General features: G+C 38.3%; 3 protein-coding genes, 1 long non-coding RNA gene and 1 other non-coding gene across 5 annotated transcripts; 2 read left to right on the forward strand and 3 right to left on the reverse strand.

Annotated features, from left to right (window-relative positions):
• The first annotated feature begins 4394 nt into the window (after positions 1 to 4394).
• LOC139194216 (uncharacterized) lies at positions 4395 to 5575 on the forward strand. Its single transcript, XR_011578977.1, has 4 exons — positions 4395 to 4800; positions 4897 to 4998; positions 5097 to 5202; positions 5325 to 5575. It is a non-coding gene; the product is annotated as an uncharacterized lncRNA (long non-coding RNA).
• A 111-nt stretch (positions 5576 to 5686) lies between these two features.
• Positions 5687 to 6887, reverse strand: LOC139194682 (uncharacterized). Its single transcript, XM_070819581.1, has 2 exons — positions 6018 to 6887; positions 5687 to 5749 (listed from the first exon to the last, which is right to left on the reverse strand). The coding sequence occupies exons 1-2, from the start codon at positions 6885 to 6887 to the stop codon at positions 5687 to 5689; spliced, it is 933 nt and encodes a 310-aa protein (XP_070675682.1).
• Positions 6888 to 8797: 1910 nt separating this feature from the next.
• Positions 8798 to 14967, reverse strand: LOC139194683 (uncharacterized). Its single transcript, XM_070819582.1, has 3 exons — positions 14776 to 14967; positions 10040 to 11254; positions 8798 to 9949 (listed from the first exon to the last, which is right to left on the reverse strand). Exons 1-3 carry the CDS (start codon positions 14965 to 14967, stop codon positions 8798 to 8800), a joined length of 2559 nt encoding a protein of 852 aa, XP_070675683.1.
• A 935-nt stretch (positions 14968 to 15902) lies between these two features.
• On the reverse strand, positions 15903 to 16793 carry LOC139194684 (uncharacterized). Its single transcript, XM_070819583.1, has one exon. The coding sequence runs from the start codon at positions 16791 to 16793 to the stop codon at positions 15903 to 15905; it is 891 nt and encodes a 296-aa protein (XP_070675684.1).
• Positions 16794 to 20013: 3220 nt separating this feature from the next.
• On the forward strand, positions 20014 to 20118 carry LOC139194872 (small nucleolar RNA R71). The gene has a single exon (XR_011579610.1). It is a non-coding gene; the product is annotated as a small nucleolar RNA R71 (small nucleolar RNA).
• The last annotated feature ends 7067 nt before the right edge of the window (positions 20119 to 27185 follow it).

Genomic DNA, 27185 nt, shown 5'->3' on the forward strand with positions numbered 1-27185 from the left:
TTGGTTCCAGTTAAGTATCTCGGCTTGACGTTCGGCCTTCAACTTGTTTACTTCCTTAAGGAGCTGTAGGATAAGAGGGTCCTGAGTGAAGTCATGTACCACTGAAATTTTCTTTCGTAAGTCCCTATCGCCTCTTGGAAGTAGGAAAGTTTGAACAAGGGCGTATGGTTTTTTCTTGGACTCGCCGTACTGACTTCTAAGGCGAGTCTGTCAGAATACCTCAGAGTCCCCTGTACCTTCATGTTCCTCTAGGACCTGTCGTTCCTTCCCTAGATTAGCAACTGGCCTGGGTCGTGGGAGGGGACCGAGGCTTTCAAAAACCCTTGGGTCATTGATCTTCGAGCATATGTGGAGGGGATTCTCTCGACGTTGCTTTAGGAAGTCTCGGCAGTCACGATAAACGACTTTCGATCTTTCCAACCCTTATGCAAGGAGTTGTCTTCCTCCACTTCTTCTGCTTCGAGTTGAAGCATCTAGGTTGAGAGAAGTCTCATGTTGATTAATGTTTTGTTGATTAGCTTGCTCCTCATCAGGGATACCCATGTCGAAGGGAGGTGACCCTCTGTGTTGGGGGGCACCTAGATGATGGTTGATGTCCACAGGGGCAACGAGCTTGCGTGTTTGAGTACGCCTAGTTTCGTGGAGCGTCTCAAAGAGCTTCTTATACTGCTTTCGGAGGACCTCATTCTTCATTACTATCTTGTTGTTCTGAGCTTCTAGCTCATTGATTTTAGCTTGAAGAACAACCCTATTTCCTTCCTTATTTCATTGATTTGCACTAGGTGCAAGAGAGGTGTCATTCTGTGTGTTGTGGCTTCCTTCGCTCCCTATGTTGGAGAGGGATGCCTGGTCAAAAGAAAGTGTACGAATGGTAGAAACCAGCTTGGCAAAGCTAAAAAGAGTGAGAATTAGTGTCGTTCCCACATACGGCGCCAAATGTTGATGCACAAAATTTGGAGGATCTTGGACCAACGTAAATCCGGCCATGAATCACACAAACGCTCAAGAACACAAAGATGTATCGTGGTTCACCCCAATGTTTGGGCTAGGTCCACACTGATGTTGATTATGTATGTATGGATTACATAGATCGGCAAGAGAGCTCTCTGTGGATGCAGCCCTTGCCATTTTGCTCTATGTTTGGCTGAGAAGGTACTGCCCTCTATTGTAGTGAGGATTAAGTGTGAGACCCTTTTCTTAGTGAAAGTGAGACCTTGTTTATGAGGGTGAGGGAGAGTCCCTTTTATAAAATAAGGGCTTCTTCCCCTTTTACATTTGTCATGGGCTTAGGGACGAGGCCCAATATATGGTACCAACAGAGGTAAGAAGGCTTTGGGTTATAGCTAAAGAGCAATTGATTTGGGTTGAAAAGTTGTTAGGTTGATTGAAGAATCATTAAAAGTTCCCTATAATTGTTGAGATTGAATTTGACGAAAGTCTTGAGCTTGAGGGCTGATAGGATTTTTACTACTTATGTGGACGGGTTTAAATCTCCTATTTTACTTGCAAGAATCACAAGGTTATTGTAGGATAAACGGATCTCGCAAGGTCGTCTCCACAGGGATTATTAAATAATTTGAAACTAATCAGATTCCGTTTAATTATTATAAAGTAGAAATTGAGGTGATTGATTTTATAACTTAATTAAAATAAAACCGAATTTAATGAATTAAAATAAACAAACTGTGATATTAGAGCTGGAAAGAAAAGAAAACAGTTTTGGGAGAATAAAATTAAGAAACCACTAGGGTTCCACCATCACCTAGCAATCCTATGAATTTTTACCAATTACTTATGACCTACACATGCCACTTTGAACGTTAGATTTTCCTAATTCATATTCTACTTGGAACCTCCCACATAGAACGTATATCTAACATGCAACCTGTCCGGACGTTCGGATCAAATCTGAACATTCAAGACTCATTATGCTTTATGAAAATCCTTTGAAAAACCATGCAATCCTTAAGACGTAATATTCATCCTAAATGAAATTACAATTATTAATCACAAGAAGCCAACATCAATTTCAGGGAACCTTCCGACCAAAATTGTATCAAATTACTTTTCTAAAAATCCTAATGGTGATCAGGCATTAAAACAATTAGATAGTTTTTATCCCGGTGATTAACAATTCAAAGTACGTATGCAATCAATCATAAGCAATTAAATAAAAATCACATATTCATGCTAAGGCTTAAGGCTTTGCCCTAGCAATAGAAATTAGTTCCGCATACTCATAATTGAAATCATAGAAAATATATTCAAGAAAAGGATTGAAAGCACCTCCAAGTAAAAAGTCTTCAAAACCCTAACAATTCTCTCTGTCTCCAAAATTACATAAAAGAAAGCCTAGTCTAAAACTGTAGACGGCTAAGCAATATATTTTCCAAGCCACCCCACAAACCCTAGGAAACATATCCCTAAATTAAATGGAAAAATTCGTCTAAAATCTGAACAGCCACGTCAAATCTTGGGCTCCAAAAAACGCAATTTCAGCCCAAAAACGTAATTTTCCAGCACTGCGCACTGCTTCTTTATTTCATCGCCGGAAAATAACCGCTGGGTGAAAAAATCCCAAATTTTGATACAATCAAGCTAAGTGACTCACGAACGTCCTCCAACTGGAATTACTCCAAACTTTGTCCATTTGATCCTGTTTTGCTCCAGAGGAAGTCGACAATCCTATATTGAAAATACAATTCAAAGTATCAAAATTCTTCCAATATATTAACCAAAATATACTAAGATTAGGGTAAAATATATAATATAAAATCTACTCATCAAATACCCCCAAACTTAGCTTTTTGCTTGTCCTCAAGCAAAACAAGACTCAAACAAAAATAAAAACTTAACAAACTAGACAACTAGCTAAAATTAACTGACAAAAATTTTCACCTTTAAAGTTGCAATCCATAGCAAATTTTAAAAACTAAAACATCTTTTCAAAAGTTCCTACTAATCCCACCACAGAGTCTAAGCCATTTAAAGTCAATTAGAAAAGAATTCACAGACTTCCTTTGGTGTAAAGTGAACCAACATAGTAAAGGAGACTCGACTAAAACCCTTACCTCTCGTCATTCTTTATTTCACACTTTCACACATACTAAATTTAAATATAACTATTATTTATTTATTTATTTATTATTATTATTTTTTTTGGTAACATTAGTGGTCGTGCAATGTCAGTTCACTTAAGCTTTCAATCCAACCCATGTAGCGAGCTTTAGGTCAATGACTCACAAACCACTAGGGCTTTAGGGCACTAGGTGTAGAACACCCCTAAGGACTTATTAACCCGAGCTGAAAAGGCTACGAAACCAACTAACCACACTGCCTCATGCCAAAACTCTACCGTTTGACGCGAGAATCACTGCTGATTAGGCAAGACTGGCCCGGTTACTAGGCAAAACCTCGGGTGAGACAATTATTACTTTATTCACAATAATAACTGACTATACTTAAAACAAAAATTAAAAAAAACTTAGACTAAAAGCAAGTGTTTCAATCTGACTCCCCACAAACCATGTTTGTGTGATGTGCAAATTCAAAGTATAATTCATGAATTAGTGTCTAAGCAACGATAAATAGCAAAGACTCTAATATGGGATTAACCTTCACCATGTCCATTTGTTCTAACATTTAAAATAATCTATGGATATTAACTTAAAAAGAATGAAAACTTTTAACCGACACAATAAAAAAAACTAAAATTTACTTTCCCACCCCCAAACTTATTTCACACTTTGTCCTCAAAGTGTGGAAACTAAAATAAAAGAAACTAAAAGAACAAGAAAATAAAACACCAAAAACCTATCACTATAAAGAACCGACAAACTAAAAGACAAAAAAAAAATAAAAAAATAAAAAAAAATAAAAAAAATAAAAGGAAAAGATAAAAGAACACGAAAATACAAATGAGAACAACACCTGCTATTGAATTGATAACAACATGGCCTGTCAACGTGAGGCGTTGTCAAATTACCCATGGAGCCAAGTAGCCGTTGGGTGTGAACCCAACCTGCAAAGCAACATGCTAGGAGAACATTGGATTCCCCAAGAAAGTGACTGGCAGCTAGCATGCAGATTTTGTAAAATAAAATTTTCAGCCACAACGCCCACGTGATTGAGATATGACCAAATCCATGTGCACAACAGGCGTGCACCAACAATTTAAAACATTGGATGCCTTTCCTTGACTTCGAGTATCGAGCCGAACGGCTCCTCTCATGCCTTTCTTTATTTTTTTTTTCAAATCAATCCGTGTTGAGAAAGAAAAGTAATAATGACGCGTCCCAAGTCCCCATGTCTATTACCTTGAAAACCTTCAACCTCTCTCTCTCTCTTTAATAGCAGAAAATGTTATCAGTGCTCTCAAAAACTCAAGAGCCTTCGCTCTCTCTTTCTTACAAACCGTCCATTTTCCTCAGACCCTATTTTTCTCTGCTCTCTCTCTCTTCTTCATTGCTCTCAGAAACACAAAATCCTTCTGTCTCCTATTTTTCTCACATTTCTCTCCTTCATGGCTTCTCAGAAGAGCAAGATCAGTCTCGCTCAGTAAATAAACCAAAGAGTCTCTCTCCCCATCTTCCTCAACCCACGCAACCTGCTCATTCACAGCATCTCCGTCATGTTTCCAGTTTTTTTTATATATATGTCAGTCCTCTCTCGGTTCAAACCTCTCTTCACAGCAGCTCCTTGTAAAATGAAATATATCGCCCTGTCGCACCCTTAGCCAACCACACCCTCAACTCTGCCATGGAAAGGATGGTACAATGAAGCTCCACACGCCCCTCAAAGGTAATCATCACCCTCGTCCCTTTTTTTTTTTTTTTGAATGATCTCTGAGTAACTGGTTGATCACCATGACTTGTGACTGATGCATGTTGGTCTCAGGTCTGTGTATATTAGGAATGTGCCAAAGTCCATAACTTGAAAGCTCTGCAACGACAATGATGAGGAACAACAGCAAAGACTGCACATCCGGTTCTGGCAAAGGTAAAAATTCTTGTACTCCGTTCATGATGGGTTCCATTCCATGAGACCGTTGTTTCATTAAGCCTGCATGTAAGTATACTGGTGTGGTATTGTTGTAGAACAAGCAGATCCATGACAGATCCGAAAGAAGGAATGCGCAAACTGGCTATCCATCAGACAAAAGGCAGGACGCATCGCAACATCCATGACTTGTCAACATTGAAGGTATAAACACTCATCCCTGCAGAAACTAAGACTTTGACAATATTGTGTGGTTTAAAAAAAAATAAAATTTATGTCTCTGTTTCTCGACATAGTCTCATATTGGTGTGCTCTATGCAATATAGGCGGATCACTAATAAATCCGAGGGAAAGAAAAGGGTGGACAAATATCAGCTTCAATAGACAAACGGCACAAGCTTCCAAGAGCCCAGATCGGTGCATCTGGGAGGTAAAATTCGAATCCCTGCAAATGTAGTTGTTGTAGATCTGGTAAAACTAGCTGTACTCAGTTCTGTGGTGTATGGATCTGTGATTTAATTGTGCTTCCTCCATGCATCGCAAAACTGAGCTGCATAAAATTAACTGCTGTAAATTCTGTTTTCGTGCTGGATCTACAACAATCTCCCCCAAACTTGCATCTGTGAATGACTTGTTATGTTGACTGCTTTAAATTTCCAGCATAGTGTAGATATGGTTGATGTGAACGTTAGACTTGCTGCTGGGTGCAGGATTCCAGCATAGGACGCGCTTTATTTTCCATGTTCGCAACCTGCAATTAACCAATATGCGTTAAAAAAAAATCAAATAAACTGGGTAAATAAAATCAACTTGCAATCTTCCATTTTTTTAATTTTTCGTTTTTTTTTGTTATTATATATATATATATATATATATATATATTTTCTTGTGTTTTTGTTAGTGAAAATCAAACGAAAATTAAAATGAGGAAAGAGTTTAGAAAAATTGGGTTGCCTCCCAATTAGAGATTTATTTTAAGTCAGTAGCTAGACGTTGCGGGAGTTTGGTGGCTAGATCACTGGTGCCTTGAGAGTCAAAGACTCGTATGCAGTATCAAAGGGTGACTCCACGTATGGTTTCAGCCTGTGACCATTCACCTTGAATGTGTTGCCTTTAGCCTCATTAGATATTTCAACTGCCCCATGCGGAAAGATTTTAGTAACTAAATATGGCCCAGTCCAGCGAGATTTCAATTTCCCTGGAAACAACTTTAGCCTTGAATTGAATAGCAACACCTTTTGCCCTGGCTGAAATTCTTTCCGTAAAATTTGACTATCATGAAATGCCTTAGTTATTTCCTTGTAGATGCGAGAACTTTCATAAGCACACTGACGAATTTCCTCCAGCTCATTAAGCTGCAATTTACGTTTTTCTCCAGTTGAGTCATATGAAAAATTTAACTCTTTAATTGCCCAATACGCCTTATGTTCAAGGTCCATAGGTAGATGACATGCTTTCCCATAAACGAGTCGAAATGGTGACATCCCAATAGGAGTTTTATAAGCTGTTCTGTAGGCCCACAATGCATCATTTAATTTTAAACTCCAATCTTTACGTGCTGAACCAACTGTTTTCTCCAAAATGCATTTTAATTCTCTGTTTGAAACTTCCACTTGACCAGATGTCTGTGGATGATAAGGTGTAGCCACACGATGATTAATCTCATATTTTGCCAACAAATTAGCAAATGGTTTATTAATAAAGTGCTTCCCCCCATCACTAAGAATAACGCGTGGAATTCCAAAACACGGAAATATAACCCCTTGGAGGAACCTCAGGACTACTGATCCCTGATTAGTTGCTGCTGCAATGGCCTCGACCCACTTAGAAACATACTCCACAGCAACTAAAATATAGTGATTCCCATAGGAAGATGGAAATGGTCCCATGAAATCAATACCCCAAACATCAAATAATGAGCGAACATTAACACACTTTCCTATTCAGCTTCAGGAATACACCTGCGAATAATCTGGTCTGGGCAATACTTAAATAGGTATGGCTCATCCCAGAAATAATGCTTCACATCAGATCAAAACTTCTTTTTCTGCTGCAACGTTAAATCCGGATGCACTACCCCTTTAACCAAATAATTAACCATATCAGCAAACCATGGTGTACGAAGTTGGACTGCAAATAGCTGTTCATCTGGAAAACTCTTCCTCAGTGGTAGGGAATCTTCTTCTGAAGTTGTGGGAATAATTAATCTAGATAAATGGTTAGCCACCACATTTTCACTACCCTTTTTATCTTTGATTTCTAAGTCAAACTCTTGCAATAAAAGAATCCAACGTATCAATCGAGGCTTAGCATCTTTTTTAGACAACAAATATTTCAAAGCTGCATGATCTGTATAAACAATCACTTTAGCACCAACTAAATACGAACGAAAATTTTCCAATGCAAAAACAATTGCCAACAATTCTTTCTCTGTGGTTGCATAGTTTAGTTGTGCATCATTGAGGGTTCGACTAGCATAATAAATAACTTGGGGAAGTCTATCTTTCCGCTATCCAAGAACTGCTCCCACTGCATAATCTGATGCGTCACACATCAGTTCAAAAGGTAAGCTCCAATTAGGATCTGCAATAATGGGTGCTGTAGTGAAAAGTGTCTTTAACTTCTTGAAGGCCTCCAAACAAGCCTCATCAAAAACAAAAGGAGCATCTTTAGCCAATAAATTACACAAGGGTCGGCTAATCTTTGAGAAATCCTTGATGAACCGTCTATAAAACCCGGCATGGCCAAGAAAAGATCGAACACTCTTAACAGTTGTCGGAGGTGGCAACTTTTCAATTGCATCAATTTTAGCCTTATCAACCTCAATACCCCTATTAGAAATCAAGTGGCCTAGGACAATTCCCTGCTTAACCATAAAATGACACTTTTCCCAATTTAAAACCAGGTTGGTCTTAATGCATCTTTCAAGAACTAGAGATAAATTCTGCAAACATTGGTCAAAACAATCCCCAAAAACAGAAAATTCATCCATAAATATCTCAATTACATGTTCAACTAACCCGGTAAATATGCTCATCATGCAACGCTGAAATGTGGCAGACGCATTGCACAAACCAAAAGACATTCTTCTATATGCAAAAGTCCTAAAAGGACAAGTAAAGGTTGTCTTTTCTTGATCCTCAGGGGCAACTGGAATCTGGTTGTACCCTGAATAGCCATCCAAGAAACAGTAGAAAGCACGACCAGCCAACCTTTCTAACATTTGATCAATGAATGGCAATGGAAAATGATCTTTTCTAGTACCAGCATTGATCTTTCTATAATCAACACACATATGCCACCCTGTAGTCAAACGAGTAGGCACAAGTTCATTATTATCATTTTTCACAACTGTAATACCACAACGTTTTGGCACCACTTGAGTTGGACTAATCCACTTACTATCTGAAATAGGATAGATCATCCCAACATCTAAAAGCTTCATAACCTCATTACGAACAACTTCTTTCATAATTGGATTCAACCGACGCTGAGCGTCAATGGCAGGTTTTACTCCATCCTCCATCAAAATTTTGTGCATACAAATTGTAGGGCTAATCCCTTTAATGTCACCTATAGTCTAGCCAATTGCATCTTGATGACTCCTTAAAATGCGCAACAATTTATCTTCTTCTATTGATGATAAATCAGCAGCTATAATAACTGGCAACGAAGAATCTGCACCCAAATAAGCATATTTTAAGTGTTCTGGAAGGACCTTTAACTCCAATTTAGGTGGTTGTACCTTAGAAGGCTGCAACAGCTTTTTGGGTTCCCCCAAACTCTCAAAAATATCCCTTCAACGTGGGGGTTGAAAAGGAACACTTTCCAAAACTGAAACATACTCAAAAAGCTCTTCATCTTCTGTATTTTTATTTTCAAACCCATGCGACACATTTAACAATGGATCAGATGTCAAACGTGGCATAATTTCAGCATGTAATAAGCTATCAAGCACATCAACACGCATACAATCATGCACATCACCTGGCCTTTTGGTAGCTTCAAATAAACTGAACACAACAGATTGATCTTGCACTCTAAGTGTAAGTGTCCCAGCCTCTACATCAATTAACGTTCTAGCTGTTGCCATGAAGGGGCGTCCCAAAATAATCGGTGTTTGCATATCTTCATCCATATCCAAAATCAGAAAATCTGCAGGAAGATAGAGATTATCCACTTTAATAATTAGGTTTTCAATAATACCCATTGGATCAGCAACTGAACGGACCGCTAGTTGTAGAATAACTGATGTAGGCTTGATTTCTCCTTGTCCTAGTCTCTGAAAAACAGAAAAATGCATTAAATTAATACTAGCACCTAAATCAATTAAAGCACGTTTAAAATGAGAATTTCCAATTGTGCATGAAATTGTAAAACTCTCTGGATCTTGTTTCTTTGGGGGCAACTTGTGAAGCAGAACAGCGCTGCACTGTTCTGTAAGAATCACTTTCTCAAAATCAACTAGCTTCTTTTTCTTTGTGCAAAAATCTTTCAAAAACTTGGCATAAGACGGAATGTTCTTGATGACATCAATTAACGGCAGATTAATCTGAACCTTGGACAAAGTCTTCATAAAATTTTTCAATTGTTGATCTTTAACTTTAGGCTTTAACCGTTCGGAATAAGGCATAGGTGGCTCATAAACATGATCCACAACAATATCTGCACCTTTTTCGGAACTGTTCAATGACTGTTCAGAATCTTTTGAATTGGCAGATTTTTCAACATTCCCCGAATCTGTTTTTGGCTGTGAAGCCACCCGCGAATTTTGAACGCAATTTTCATCCCTGTTATCAAAACTTTTGCCGGAATGTAGAACTTTAACTGCCTTGCAATCTGCACCTCCCTTTGGATTTGGTTCGGTTTGGCTGGGAAATGTACCCGGTGCCGTTCCAGAAACTTGCAAAGCAATCTGCCCCATCTGTTTTTCCATGTTTTTCACTGTTGCCTGCAGATTTTGAATTTCTTAAGTTGTAGTATTTGCCAATTTTTCAATTGTAACCTCCCAAGCAACCTTAGGTGCTGCAGGTTGCTGTACCTGCTGTTGGAATTGAGGCCTAGTGTGCTGTTCCTTGTCCCACCTTAGATTAGGATGATCTCTCCAACCTGGGTTGTAGAAATTAGAATACAGGTCATATCGGGGCCGCTGGAAATTGTTAAATGCATTAACCTGCTCTGCTGTAAAATCTGGTGAAACATCTTTATGTGGGCAGCTCATAAAATCGTGAGTTATCATGTTGCAAATGTTGCAGGCAACTTGTAAGGGTTGCTGTACAGCAACCTGTGAACCTGGTATTCTCTGTAATAACATGTCAAATTTTGCGTCAAGCCTTTTCTCCATTTTTTCAATTTGTGCTGTAACATATGGAGAGCCGTTAGACATCTCAAAAACAGACCTAGATTGTGGCTGCTCAATTGTCCACTGTTGTGTATCCGCTGCCATTTTTTCAAATAACAAACAAGCCTCTTGTGCATTTTTGTCTTTGTACGAACCTCCGCATGAAGCGTTGACAAGAGTTTTTGTAGTCATATTCAACCATCTGAAAAATATATGCATTTGATCAGTAGTGTTAATACCCGAATGCGTAATCAACTCTTTGAACCACTCCCACGCCTCATGAAACTCCTCATTCGGTTTTTGAGCAAACGATAAAATCTGAGTTTTTATGTCAAGAGTCTTAGAAGCCGGATAATACTTGTTTAAAATTTTTTCGCTAAGTTGGGCCCAAGTACTAATGCTTCCAGATGGGAGTGTGAAGAGCCATCTCCTTGCTTGATCTTTTAGTGTGTATGGAAATAAACGCAGCTTAATAGATTTGGCTGAAAATCCCCTCACCAAAATGTTTTTGCACCCCATTAAAAATTCTGCAATGTGCATATTAGGATCATCAGATGATAACCCATGAAACGTAGGTAGAATATTCAACTTGTGCTGTTTTATTTCAAATGCAGGCCCTTCCTCCACTGCCGGATATGTAATGCAACTGGGTATATTTGTGGTATGGGCAGTCAGTGAATCACCCAGGGTCAGACCTGTCTCTGGAATTACAAATGCCATTTTTTCTTTGTTGTGCAGGTCCCTAGAAAAGACTGATTGCAAAAATGTCTCCTGCAGAGGACGAACCTTCTGCAAAGTTTGCTCCCTGCGTTTCCGCCTTAAATTCTGCTCGAGTTCTGGATCAAGTGGAATCAATTTTTGCACTGTTGAATGGGTGATGACCATACACAGATTTCTGAAATCTGCACTGCTGTACTGTTGTAATATGTAAAAATAAAATAAAAACGAAAATTAAATTTTTTTTATATGTATAAACAACAATAACTAATTGAAAATCTGATTCGTAGGGATTATTTTAAATAATCCCCGGCAACGACGCCATTTTCTTGATAGGATTTTTACTACTTATGTGGACGGGTTTAAATCTCTTATTTTACTTGCAAGAATCACAAGGTTATTGTAGTATAAACGGATATCGCAAGGTCGTCTCCACAGGGATTATTAAATAATTCGAAACTAATCAGATTCCATTTAATTATTGTAAAGTAGAAATTGAGGTGATTGATTTTATAACTTAATTAAAATAAAACCGAATTTAATGAATTAAAATAAACAAACTGCGATATTAGAGCTGGAAAGAAAAGAAAACAGTTTTGGGAGAATAAAATTAAGAAAGCACTAGGGTTCCACCATCACCTAGCAATCCTATGAATTTTTACCAATTACTTATGATCTACACATGCCACATTGAGGGTTAGATTTTCCTAATTCATATTCTACTTGGAACCTCCAACATAGAACGTATATTCATCCTTAAGACGTTCGGATCAAATCTGAACATGCAACCTGTCTGGACGTTCGGATCAAATCTGAACATGAAAGACTCATTATGCTTTATGAAAATCCTTTGAAAAACCATGCAATCCTTAAGACGTGATATTCATCCTAAATGAAATTACAATTATTAATCACAAGAAGCCAACATCAATTTCAGGGAACCTTCCGACCAAAATTGTATCAAATTACTTTTCTAAAAATCCTAATGGTGATCAGGCATTAAAACAATTAGATAGTTTTTATCCCGGTGATTAACAATTCAAAGTACGCATGCAATCAATCATAAGCAATTAAATAAAAATCACATATTCATGCTAAGGCTCAAGGCTTCGCCCTAACAATAGAAATTTGTTCCGCATACTCATAATTGAAATCATAGAAAATATATTCAAGAAAAGGATTGAAAGGACCTCCAAGTAAAAAGTCTTCAAAACCCTAACAATTCTCTCTGTCTCCAAAATTGCATAAAAGAAAGCCTAGTCTAAAACTGTAGACGGCTAAGCAATATATTTTCCAAGCCACCCCACAAACCCTAGGAAACATAACCCTAAATTAAATGGAAAAAATTCGTCTAACATCTGAATAGCCACGTCAAATCTTGGGCTCCAAAAAACAATTTCAGCCCAAAAACGTAATTTTCCAGCACTGCGCACTGCTTCTTTATTTCATCGCCAGAAAATAACCGCTTGGTGGAAAAATCCCAAATTTTGAGACGATCAAGCTAAGTGACTCACGAACGTCCTCCAACTGGAATTATTCCAAAATTTGTCCATTTGATCATGTTTTGTTCCAGAGGAAGTCAACAGTCCTATATTGAAAATACCCTCAAACTATATAATATAAAATCTACTCATCAAATACCCCCAAACTTAGCTTTTTGCTTGTCCTCAAGCAAAACAAGACTCAAACAAAAATAAAAACTTAAAAAACTAGAAAACTAGCTAAAATTAACTGACAAAAATTTTCACCTTTAAAGTTACAATCCATAGCAAATTTTAAAAACTAGAACATCTTTTCAAAAGTTCCTACTAATCCCACCACAGAGTCTAAGCCATTTAAAGTCAATTAGAAAAGATTTCACAGACTTCCTTTGGTGTAAAGTGAACCAACATAATTAAGGAGACTCAACTAAAACCCTTACGTCTCGTCATTCTTTATTTCACACTTTCACACATACTAAATTTAAATATAACTATTTTTATTTATTTATTTATTTATTATTTTTTTTTTTTTGGTAACATTAGTGGTCGTGCAATGTCGGTTCACTTAAGCTTTCAATCCAACCCATGTAGCGAGCTTTAGGTCAATGACTCCCAAACCACTAGGGCTTTAAGGCACTACGTGTAGAACACCCCTAAGGACTTATTAACCCGAGCTGAAAAGGCTACGAAACCAACTAACCACCCTGCCTCATGCCAAAACTCTACCGTTTGACGCGAGAATCACTGCTGATTAGGCAGGACTGGCCCGGTTACTAGGCAAAACCTCGGGTGAGACAACTATTACTTTATTCACAATAATAACTGACTTTACTTAAAACAAAAATTAAAAATAACTTAGACTAAAAACAAGTGTTTCAATCTCACTCCCCACAAACCATGTTGGTGTGATGTGCAAAGTTCAAAGTATAATTCATGAATTAGTGTCTAAGCAACGATAAATAGCAAAGACTCTAATGTGGGATTAACCTTCACCGTGTCCATTTGTTCTAACGTTTAAAATAATCTATGGATATTAACTTAAAAAGAATGAAAAGTTTTAACCGACACAATAAAAAAAACTAAAATTTACTTTCCCACCCCCAAACTTATTTCACACTTTGTCCTCAAGGTGTGGAAACTAAAATAAAAGAAACTAAAAGAACAAGAAAATGAAACACCAAAAACCTATCACTATAAAGAACCGACAAACTAAAAGACAAAAAAAAATAAAAAAATAAAAAAAAATAAAAAAAAATAAAAGGAAAAGATAAAAGAACACGAAAAGACAAATGAGAACAACACCTGCTATTGAATTGATAACAGCATGGCCTGTCAACGTGAGGCGTTGTCAAATTACCCATGGAGCCGAGTAGCCGTTGGGTGTGAACCCAACCTGCAAAGCAACATGCTAGGAGAACATTGGATTCCCCAGGAAAGTGACTGGCAGCTAGCATGCAGATTTTGTAAAATAAAATTTTCAGCCACAACGCCCACGTGATTGAGATATGACCAAATCCATGTGCACAATAGGCATGCACCAACAATTTAAAACATTGGATGCCTTTCCTTGACTTCGAGTACCGAGCCGAACGGCTCCTCTCATGCCTTTCTTTATTTATTTATTTTTCAAATCAATCCGTGTTGAGAAAGAAAAGTAATAATGATGCGTCCCAAGTCCCCATGTCTATTACCCCGAAAACCTTCAACCTCTCTCTCTCTTTAATTGCAGAAAATGTTATCAGTGCTCTCAAAAACTCATGAGCCTTCTCTCTCTCTTTCTTACAAACCGTCCATTTTCCTCAGACCCCATTTTTCTCTGCTCTCTCTCTCTTCTTCATTGCTCTCAGAAACACAAAATCCTTCTGTCTCTTATTTTTCTCGCATTTCTCTCCTTCATGGCTTCTCAGAAGAGCAAGATCAGTCTCGCTCAGTAAATAAACCGAAGAGTCTCTCTCCCCATCTTCCTCAACCCACGCAACCCGCTCATTCACAGCATCTCCGTCATGCTTCCAGTTTTTTTTTATATTTATATATGTCAGTCCTCTCTCAGTTTAAACCTATCTTCACAGCAGCTCCTCGTAAAATGAAAAATATTGCCCCGTCGCACCCTTAGCCAACCACACCCTCAACTCTGCCATGGAAAGGATGGTACAATGAAGCTCCACACGCCCTTCAAAGGTAATCATCGCCCTCGTCCCTTTTTTTTTTTGAATGATCTCTGAGTAACTGGTTGATCACCATGGTCTGTGACTGATGCATGTTGGTCTCAGGTCTGTGTATATTAGGAATGTGCCAAAGTCCATGACTTGAAAGCTCTGCAACGGCAATGACGAGGAACAACAGCAAAGACTGCACATCCGGTTCCGGCAAAGGTAAAATTTCTTGTACTCCGTTCATGATGGGTTCCATTCCATGAGACCGTTGTTTCATTATGCCTGCATGTAAGTATACTGGTGTGGTATTGTTGTAGAACAAGCGGATCCATGACAGATCCGAAAGAAGGAATGCACAAACTGGCTATCCATCAGACAAAAGGCAGGACGCATCGCAACAGCCATGACTTATCAACATTGAAGGTATAAACACTCATCCCTGCAGAAACTAAGACTTTCACAATATTGTGTGGCTTTAAATATCAACTTCAATAGATAAACACTCATATTGGTGTGCTTTATGCAATATAGGCGGATCACTAATAGATCCGAGGGAAAGAAAAGGGTGGACAAATATCAACTTCAATAGACAAACGGCACAAGCTTCCAAGAGCCCAGATCGGTGCATCTGGGAGGTAAAATTCGAATCCCTGCAAATGTAGTTGTTGTAGATCTGGTAAAACTAGTTGTACTCAGTTCTGTGGTGTATGGATCTGTGATTTAATTGTGCTTCCTCCATGCATCGCAAAACTGAGCTGCAGAAAATTAACTGCTCTAAATTCTGTTTCTGTGCTGGATCTGCAACAATCTCCCCCAAACTTGCATCTGTGAATGACTTGTTATGTTGACTGCTTTAAATTTCCAGCATAGTGTAGATGTGGTTGATGTGAATGTTAGACTTGCTACTGGGTGTAGGATTCCAACATAGGACGCGCTTTATTTTCCACGTTCGCAACCTGCAATTAACCAATATGCGTTAAAAAAAATCAAATCAAATAAACTGGGTAAATAAAATCAACTTGCAATCTTCCATTTTTTGAAATTTTCATGTTTTTTTTTTTTTGTTATTTTATATATATATTTTTTTCTTGTGTTTTTGTTAGTGAAAATCAAACGAAAATTAAAATGAGGAAAGAGTTTAGAAAAATTGGGTTGCCTCCCAATTAGCGCTTTATTTTAAGTCTGTAGCTAGACGTTGCGGAAGTCTGGTGGCTAGATCACTGGTGCCTTATGAGTCAAAGACTCGTATGCAGTATCAAAGGGTGACTCCACGTATGGTTTCAGCCTGTGACCATTCACCTTGAATGTGTTGCCTTGAGCCTCATTAGATATTTCAACTGCCCCATGAGGAAAGATTTTAGTAACCAAATATGGCCCAGTCCAGCGAGATTTCAATTTCCCTGGAAACAACTTTAGCCGTGAATTGAATAGCAACACTTTTTGCCCTGGCCGAAATTTTTTCCGTAAAATTTGACTATCATGAAACGCCTTAGTTCTTTCCTTGTAGATGCGAGAACTTTCATAAGCACCCTGAAGAATTTCCTCCAGCTCATTAAGCTGCAATTTACGTTGTTCTCCAGCTGAGTCATATGAAAAATTTAACTCTTTAATTGCCCAATACGCCTTATGTTCAAGCTCCATAGGTAGATGACATGCTTTCCCATAAACGAGTCGAAATGGTGACATCCCAATAGGAGTTTTATAAGCTGTTCTGTAGGCCCACAATGCATCATTTAATTTTAAACTCCAATCTTTACGTGTTGAACCAACTGTTTTCTCCAAAATGCGTTTTAATTCTCTGTTTGAAACTTCCACTTGACCAGATGTCTGTGGATGATAAGGTGTAGCCACACAATGATTAATCCCATATTTTGCCAACAAATTAGCAAATGGTTTATTAATAAAGTGCTTCCCCCCATCACTAAGAATAACGCGTGGAATTCCAAAATGCGGAAATATAACCCCTTGGAGGAACCTCAGGACTACTGATCCCTGATTAGTTGCTGCTGCAATGGCCTCGACCCACTTAGAAACATACTCCACAGCAACTAAAATATAGTGATTCCCATGGGAATGGTCCCATGAAATCAATACCCCAAACATCAAATAATTCAACAATCAAAATACTTTGCTAGGGCATCTCATTCCTTTGGACTGGTTGCCGACTCTTCGACATCTATCACAAGCCTTGCACCAATTATATGTATCTTTAAATAGTGTAGGCCAAAATAACCCGCTCTGCAAAAATTTTTCTGCTGTTCTTTTCTGCCCAAAATGTCCCCCACAAGCAAAATGATGAGCGAACCTTAACACACTTTCCTGTTCGGCTTCAGGAATACACCTGCGAATAATCTGGTCTGGGCAATACTTAAATAGGTATGGCTCATCACAGAAATAATGCTTCACATCAGATCAAAACTTCTTTTTCTGCTGCAACATTAAATCCGGATGCACTACCCCTTTAACCAAATAATTAACCATATCAGCAAACCATGGTGTACGGAGTTGGACTACAAATAGCTGTTCATCTGGAAAACTCTCCCTCAGTGGTAGGGAATCCTCTTCTGAAGTTGTGGGAATAATTAATCTAGATAAATGGTTAGCCACCACATTTTCACTACCTTTTTTATCTTTGATTTCTAAGTCAAACTCTTGCAATAAAAGAATCCAACGTATCAATCGAGGCTTAGCATCTTTTTTAGACAACAAATATTTCAAAGCTGCATGATCTGTATAAACAATCACTTTAGCACCAACTAAATACGAACGAAATTTTTCCAATGCAAAAACAACTGCCAACAATTCTTTCTATGTGGTTGCATAGTTTAGTTGTGCATCATTGGGGGTTCGACTAGCATAATAAATAACTTGGGGAAGTCTATCTTTCCGCTATCCAAGAACTGCTCCCACTGCATAATCTGATACGTCACACATCAGTTCAAAAGGTAGGCTCCAATTAGGAACTGCAATAATGGGTGATGTAGTGAGGAGTGTCTTTAACTTCTTGAAGGCCTCCAAACAAGCCTCATAAAAAACTAAAGGAGTATCTTTAGCCAATAAACTACACTAGGGTCGGCTAATCTTGGAGAAATCCTTGATGAACCATCTATAAAATCCTGCATGGCCAAGAAAAGATCGAACACTCTTAACAGTTGTCGGAGGTGGCAACTTTTCAATTGCATCAATTTTAGCCTTATCAACCTCAATACCCTTGTTACGAACAACTTCTTTCATAATTGGATTCAACCGACGTTGAGCGTCAATGGCAGGTTTTACTCCATCCTCGTTCAAACTTTTGTGCATACAAATTGTAGGGCTAATCCCTTTAATGTCACCTATAGTCCAGCCAATTGAATCTTGATGACTCCTTAAAATGCGCAACAATTTATCTTCTTCTGTTGATGATAAATCAACAGCTATAATAACTGGCAGCGAAGAATCTGCACCCAAATAAGCATATTTTAAGTGTTCTGGAAGCACCTTTAACTCCAGTTTAAGTGGTTGTACCTTAGAAGGCTGCAACAGCTTTTTGGGTTCCCCGAAACTCTCAAAAACATCCCTCCAACGTGGGGGTTGAAAAGGAACACTTTCCAAAACTGAAACATACTCAAAAACCTCTTCATCTTCTGTATTTTTATTCTCAAACCCATGCAACACATTTAACAACGGATCAGATGTCAAACGTGGCATAATTTCAGCATGTAATAAGCTGTCAAGCACATCAACACGCATACAATCATGCACATCACCTGGCCTTTTGGTAGCTTCAAATAAACTGAACACAACAGATTGATCTTGCACTCTAAGTGTAAGTGTCCCAGCCTCTACATCAATTAACGTTCTAGTTGTTGCCATGAAGGGGCGTCCCAAAATAATCGGTGTTTGCATATCTTCATCCATATCCAAAATCAGAAAATCTGCAGGAAGATAGAGATTATCCACTTTAATAATTAGGTCTTCAATAATACCCATTGGATCAGCAACTGAACGGTCCGCTAGTTGTAGAATAACTGATGTAGGCTTGATTTCTCCTTGTCTTAGTCTCTGAAAAACAGAAAAATGCATTAAATTAATACTAGCACCTAAATCAATTAAAGCACGTTTAAAATGAGAATTTCCAATTGTGCATGAAATTGTAAAACTCCCTGGATCTTGTTACTTTGGGGGCAACTTGTGAAGTAGAACAGCGCTGCACTGTTCTGTAAGAATCACTTTCTCAAAATCAACTAGCTTCTTTTTCTTTGTGCAAACATCCTTCAAAAACTTGGCATAAGACGGAATGTTCTTGATGGCATCAATTAACGGCAGATTAATCTGAACCTTAGACAAAGTCTTCATAAAATCTGTCAATTGTTGATCTTTAACTTTAGGCTTCAACCGTTCGGGATAAGGCATAGGTGGCTCATAAACACGATCCACAACAATATCTGCACCATTTTCGGAAATGTTCAATGACTGTTCAGAATCTTTTGAATTGGCAAATTTTTCAACATTCCCCGAATCTGTTTTTGGTTGTGAAGCCACCTGCGAATTTTGAACGCAATTTTCATCCCTGTTATCAAAACTTTTGCCGGAACGTAGAACTCTAACTGCCTTGCAATCTGCACCTCCCCTGGATTTGGTTCGGTTTGGCTGGGAAATGTACCCGGTGCCCTTCCAGAAACCTGCAAAGCAATCTGCCCCATCTGTTTTTTCATGTTTTTCATTGTTGCCTGCAGATTTTGAATTTCTTGAGTGGTAGTATTTGCCAATTTTTCAATTGCAACCTCCCATGCAGCCTTAGGTGCTGCAGGTTGCTGTACCTGCTGTTGGAATTGAGGCCTAGTGTGCTGTTCCTTGTCCCACCTTGGATTAGGATGATCTCTCTAACCTGGGTTGTACAAATTAGAATACGGGTCATATCGGGGCTGCTGGAAATTGTTAACTGCATTAACCTGCTCTGCTGTAAAATCTGGTGAAACATCTTTATGTGGGTAGCTCATAAAATCGTGAGTTATCATGTTGCAAATGTTGTAGGCAGCTTGTAAGGGCTGCTGTACAGCAACCTGTGAACCTGGTATTCTCTATAATAACATGGCATTTTCTCCATTTTTTCAATTTGTGCTGTAACATATGGAGAGCCGTTAGACATCTCAAAAACAGACCTAGATTGTGGCTGCTCAACTGCCCACTGTTGTGTATCTGCTGCCATTTTTTCAAATAACAAACAAGCCTCTTATGCATTTTTGTCTTTGTACGAACCTCCGCATGAAGCGTTGACAAGAGTTTTTGTAGTCATATTCAACCCTCTGAAAAATATATGCATTTGATCAGTAGTGTTAATACCCGAATGCAGACATTTTCTAATCAACTCTTTGAACCGCTCCCACGCCTCATGAAACTCCTCATTTGGTTTTTGAGCAAACGATAAAATATGAGTTCTCATGTCAAGAGTCTTTGAAGCCGGATAATACTTGTTTAAAAAAATTTCGCTGAGTTGGACCCAAGTACTAATGCTTCCAGATAAGAGTGTGAGGAGCCATCTCCTTGCTTGATCTTTTAGTGTGTATGGAAATAAACGCAGCTTAATAGATTCGGCTGAAAATCCCCTCACCAAAATGTTTTTGCACCCTATTAAAAATTCTGCAATGTGCATGTTAGGACCATCAGATGATAACCCATGAAACGTAGGTAGAATATTCAACATGTGCTGTTTTATTTCAAATGCAGTCCCTTCCTACACTGCCGGATATGTAATGCAACTGGGTATATTTGTGGTATGGGCAGTCAGTGAATCTCCCAGGGGCAGACCTGCCTCTGGAATTACAAATGCCATTTTTTCTTTGTTGTGCAGGTCCCCAGAAAAGACTGATTATAGAAATGTCTCCTGCAGAGGACGAACCTTCTGCAAAGTTTGCTCCCTGCGTTTCCTCCATAAATTCTGCTCGAGTTCTGGATCAAGTGGAATCAATTTTTGCACTGTTGAACAGGTGCTGACCATGCACAGATTTTTGAAATCTACACTGCTGTACTATTGTAATCTGTAAAAATAAAATAAAAACGAAAATTAAATTTTTTTTTATATGTATAAACAGCAATAACTAATTGAAAATCTGATTCGTAGGGATTATTTTAAATAATCCCCGGCAACGGTGCCATTTTCTTGATAGGATTTTTAGTACTTATGTGGACGGGTTTAAATCTCCTATTTTACTTGCAAGAATCACAAGGTTATTGTAGTATAAACGGATCTCGCAAGGTCGTCTCCACAGGGATTATTAAATAATTCGAAACTAATCAGATTCCATTTAATTATTGTAAAGTAGAAATTGAGGTGATTGATTTTATAACTTAATTAAAATAAAATCGAATTTAATGAATTAAAATAAACAAACTGCGATATTAGAGCTGGAAAGAAAAGAAAACAGTTTTGGGAGAATAAAATTAAGAAAGCACTAGGGTTCCACCATCACCTAGCAATCCTATGAATTTTACCAATTACTTATGATCTACACATGCCACTTTGAAGGTTAGATTTTCCTAATTCATATTCTACTTGGAACCTCCAACATAAAACGTATATCTAACATGCAACCTGTCCAGACGTTCGGATCAAATCTGAACATGAAAGACTCATTATGCTTTATGAAAATCCTTTGAAAAACCATGCAATCCTTAAGACGTGATATTCATCCTAAATGAAATTACAATTATTAATCACAAGAAGCCAACATCAATTTTAGGGAACCTTCCGACCAAAATTGCATCAAATTACTTTTCTAAAAATCCTAATAGTGATCAGGCATTAAAACAATTAGATAGTTTTTATCCCGGTGATTAACAATTCAAAGTACGCATGCAATCAATCATAAGCAATTAAATAAAAATCACATATTCATGCTAAGGCTCAAGGCTTTGCCATAGCAATAGAAATTAGTTCCGCATACTCATAATTGAAATCATAGAAAATATATTCAAGAAAATGATTGAAAGCACCTCTAAGTAAAAAGTCTTCAAAACCCTAAAAATTCTCTCTGTCTCCAAAATTGCATAAAAGAAAGCCTAGTCTAAAACTGTAGACGGCTAAGCAATATATTTTCCAAGCCATCCCACAAACCCTAGGAAACATAACCCTAAATTAAATGGAAAAAATTCGTCTAAAATCTGAACAACCACGTTTTGACCTATAAGCTGCTCCAAAACTGGCCCAATATAGCTGGATTTAATGTTTGGAATATTCTGAACAGTTTTCCAGAAGGCCACGAACCCATCCGAGGTCATCTTGGGCTCCAAAAATGCAATTTCAGCCCAAAAACGTCATTTTCCAGCACTGCACACTGCTTCTTTATTTCATCGCCAGAAAATAACCACTTGGTGGAAAAATCCCAAATTTTGATACGATCAAGCTAAGTGACTCACGAACGTCCTCCAACTCGAATTACTCCAAAATTTGTCCATTTGATCCTGTTTTGCTCCAGAGGAAGTCGACAGTCCTATATTGAAAATACAATTCAAAGTATCAAAATTCTTCCAATATATTAACCAAAATATACTAAGATTAGGGTAAAATATATAATATAAAATCTACTCATCAAGGGCCTATGGCACTATTTTTAGATAACCATGGATGAACAATCTCCATTGTATCATTGAGCTGGAGTAGGGTTGATCAATCTTTTTTTTTTTTTTTTGAAGAATTGGAAATAAGCATAACCAAGGCTGATGCCAAAAGGACATGGAGGCCTACAAGGAGGCAAGAACCAAGAAAAGCAAACATAGAGCAGTGATGGGGGGTACAAAGGCTAGAGACACTACACCAAATGCAAAGGTGTCGCCCCCATCACTACCATAGCAAAATTAAGGAGGACATAGGAGACCATCCTTATGCAAAACAAACACCAACGAAGATGAGGGTTGGTTAACCCAGGTGGAATCGCACATCTCAGTGTTAGACCTCGACGCCAACTGGTCCACCGCCATATTGGCTGATCTCGGAACCTAATACTAGCGCCACATCTGAAAGACATCCTTAAGCCGCAAAATTCTTACCAACGTAGGGAAAGCCTCCCAGCTACTAGAGGAAATATCTCATTGGAGTCCGACTCCATAATAATTTGATGCAGATCTAAAGATTTAGCAAACTTACACCCTAATAATATAGCATTAGTCTCCGCCGCAGTGGCACTAGGAGCATGAATGTGCCATTTCCCCGCTACCATAAACCAACCCTCCTCAGGCTGAACAACAACCCCAACAAATCCTTCACAATTAGAAGCAGACCAGCTCGCATCAACATTGACCTTTGCAAAGGGATAACTAGAGGGGGACCAACTGACCAAGGCAGAAGAAGAGACAGGCAAAGGGAGAGAGTTCCCCGACGGAGAATGGGAAGCCTCCAGAAAAAGACCAGCCGAGGAGGTGATTGACAAAAGAACTTGTCGGGGTAAAATAGGCATCTGATTAAAGATGAAGTTACACCGAACCTTCTAAATGTGCCAACAAGTGAAAGCTACATATGACAACAGCCAAGTATCATTATCCACAGACCCTATATGAGAACTAATTAGTGAAGAAAACTAGTTCACCAAAGATGTAATGCTAGCCCTATCCACTTTATAATTAAGAAAACCCCCAAACCATATGGTTTTGACCTACGGGCATAACAATAGCATATGCTCCACAGATTCATCACAATAACATATGCTCAAACTCGGGATGGAATAGAGAAATAAGTAGAAGTCGGCCTAGCCACCACTTACACCATAGAGGAATGCACCCAATGGTAACCCGATCACACAGTATACACCCCGTTCCTAGTCATCAGCCAAACCAATCTATCCATTTGCAAATGATCCCCAATACTAACTTAAACACAATGACTGCAATTTGTGGTTGTTAGTGTATTGATGGGCTATACGGCGCATCAAATACAATTTTTATGGCTACATCAATCTATTTGGTGACGCGTTCTTTTCCGTTCAATGAAGTGAGAGATTCCAAGATCTGGTAGCCCATGTGGCAGATGCGCTTTGAGGATGGTCGTGTCTAATCCCTTATTATTGAAACCGTTTTGTATGGATGAGTTGTATGTATGAGTTGTCATCCTCACTTTAGCTAAGTCATAGGCTAAAGTCACTTTCCATAGCTTGTCATTCACCTTACATCAACATTTCCATAGCTTGTCATTCACCTTACATCAACCTCACTTTCCATAGCTTGTCATTCACCTTACATCAACCTTTCCGTAGCTTGTCATTCATTTTACATCAACCTTTCTTAGTTGCTTGTAAAAGCTTTTTTACTTGTAATTTGGTTTTTGCTTTTCCACTTGTTAGGGCAGATTTGAGGGATTGTGTTTGTGTAGTGATCCTACAATCCATGGTAGCTTTCTTTTGGCTATCTATAAGAGTTGCCTTCACTCTCTTGTAACATTCATAATGAAATACACAACAAATATTGAAACCAATACTCAACATGGTATCAGAGCAGGAACCATAGGGTCCTAACTCTGTTCTTTTTTTTTTTTACTTCTTCATTTGCTCATCATCGATAGAGATGGCAAAAGAAAATGTGTCTAATGCCGACAGTGCCTCATCCTCCTCCCTAAACTTAACCCAAGGGGTTGAGAACAATCCAAATCAACGACTTTGCTCGGTGCTACTGAACGATTTCAACTACCTTCCTTGGTCAAAAGCTGTGTCACTTGCTCTAGAAGGAAGATCGAAGCTAGGGTTTATCAATTGAAGCTCTGAGCCCCCATAATCCACTTCACCAACTTATAATGCATGGCATACTACTGATCAGCTGGTCATGTCCTGGTTACTTAACTCCATGGAACCAAAACTGTCTGAGCTTTTCAGCTACTCAAAGTCATCCTTTCTCCTATGGGAGTCTGTCAAAGACATGTATGGCAGCCAAAACAACTCAGTTCGCATCTTTCAACAGAAGAAAAGTGTGGCTAGTTTAAAGCAAGGTGATCATACATTTGTTCAACACCTTAGAAGTATGAAATCCATGTGGAATGAACTTGATATGTATCGTTCACACACGACTGATTCCGCTGTGCTACTGAAAAGGGCTGATGAGGACAAGGTTTTTCAACTCTTAGCAAGCTTGGGAGTAGAGTATGAAGACCTACGTAGTCACTTATTAATGACTCAAGAGCTGCCCTTCTTTAACACTGTGTGTCATACAGTCTAGAGAGAAGAAACTTGACGAAGAGTGATGAACGTTGAGCCCAAATCCAACTTTGAAGCTAGGGTTTTCATGACAAATCACAAAGCAACTGGTGAGAGGGTGTTTGGCACGAAAGCAGACTTGAAATGTTCTTATTGCAACATGAAGGGACATTTGAGATAAAAGTGTTATATTCTTCATCTGGAGTTAAAGCCTAAGTTTGATAGGGAAGACAGGATGATCAAAGATGGGAAGGGTGGAGTCACTCCGAAAACATTTCATTCAGCTTGTTCCTCAACTGATGGGATGGCCAATTTCTCAACAAACCATGTGTCCTTGATCAACGAGTTTACTGATTTTCCTCAAAAGAAGCAAAGAAACATTGAACCTGATGAAATGACACCTGAAAACCGTACTGCAATGCTAGGGAAATTTGCTGGATTCTTGGCTAACTCGGAGAACACATTGAAAGGCAATATTTCAGGTATTATCAGTGCCATTTCCATTACTCTTAATGCAAATGTTACACATAATTTTTGGATTATTGACTCTGGTGCCATTGCTCCATGATTTTCACAGAACTATTGATCCAATTCATGTATCTGTTGCAAATGGGAAAGGGGAACCTATTCTAGAGAAAGGAAAGATTAGATTGCTAAGTGAGCATACTGATTCCACTGCTCTTTATGTACATTCTTTTCCTTTTCAGCTCTTGTCAATAGGAAAAATCACAAAAACCTTAGACTGTCTTGCCATATTTTCCTCTCACAATGTTATGTTTCAAGACCGAGTTACTCAGAAGAAGATTGGTGAAAGGTTATTCTTGAATGGACTCTAATATCTTTCATATGAGTCCAATTTTGTCAAAAAGCTTAGTGTCAACTTAAGTCAAGTTCAGGAATACCAACTCTAGCATCAACGCCTTGCCCATCCCTCAGAACATGTGATGACCAAGTTGTTTCCCTTTTTTTTTTGTAAAAACACACTAGAGTGTGAAACTTGTCAAATGTCAAAAGTCACTAGACTTTCTTTGTTTCCTCTAATTCTAGAACTAGTAAACTTTTTGAGCTTGTTCACTCTGATATTTGGGGTCTTTCTTATGTAGAATCCTTGGATGGGTATAGATATTATGTTACATTTATTGATGACTATTCTAAAGTAACCTGGTTGTATCTTTTAAAACTTAAAAGTGATTTTTTTGATGCTTTTGGACTTTCACAACCTAATCACCAATCAATTTTCATCTAAGTTATATATGTTAAGATCAGATAATGGTACTAAGTACACTTCCAATAACATGAGTAATTACTTGAGCAATCATGGCATTTTGTATCAAACTAGCCGTGTTAGTGCACCATAACAAAATGGTGTGGCAGAGAGAAAGAATCGAGATTTATTGGAGAAGACTCGATCACTTATGATCCAAATGAATGTTCCTAAGAAATTTTGGTCTCAAGCTCTACTCAATGCCACGTACATCATTAATAGACTGCCAACTCAGGTGTTGAATACTAAATCTCCTTTTGAAGTCATGAAGGGCAAGCCTATAAGCTTGTCTCACCTCAGGACCTTTGGTTGTACTTGTTATGTGCACATTTAAGCTCTCCATCGTGACAAACTCGACCCTCGAGCTGTCAAATGTGTGTTTATGGGATACGCCAGTTCTCAAAAGGGTTACAAAGTGTACAACCCTAACACGGGGAAGCTGGTAGTCTGTAGAGATGTGCAATTTGATGAATATTAACCTTATTTCCACAAAGGGTTGGAGACTAATGCTAATATGGAAGATCTTATGGACCTATTTCCACTACCTATTCTAGCAGAAATTCATGAAGTCACTCCTGCTCATATCAACACTGATAATTCTCAACTCACTGATAGTTTAACAAATGCAGTGCCAAGCTCCTCTGAACCATCAGAAGCTCAACCAAATTAGCAAGCTATAAGTGCAGCAAAAAGAAATCCTACACGAGATAGACATCCACCAGTGAGGTTACAAGAGTATGTTACTTACACTGCAAGGAATCCTATCTCTGCAGCTATTTCTTATCACATATTCTCATCTTCTCATACTTCTTTCCTTAACAAAGTGTCCCACACTTTCAAACCAAGGAATTTTCATGAAGCCACATGCATGCCTGAAAGGCAAGATGCTATGACTAAAGAGCTTCAAGCTCTGAATGACAACCAGACATTGAGTGTGGTGGATCTTCCAAATGGCAAGAAGGTCGTGGGAAGTAGGTGGATATATAAAACCAAATTCAACTCCAATGAAAGCATTCAAAGACATAAGGCACGGTTAGTATCTCAAGGCTTTACTCAAACCTATGGCATTGACTA

Source organism: Malus domestica, chromosome 03, assembly GCF_042453785.1.
Source record: "Malus domestica chromosome 03, GDT2T_hap1".
NCBI classification, from domain to species: domain Eukaryota; kingdom Viridiplantae; phylum Streptophyta; class Magnoliopsida; order Rosales; family Rosaceae; genus Malus; species Malus domestica.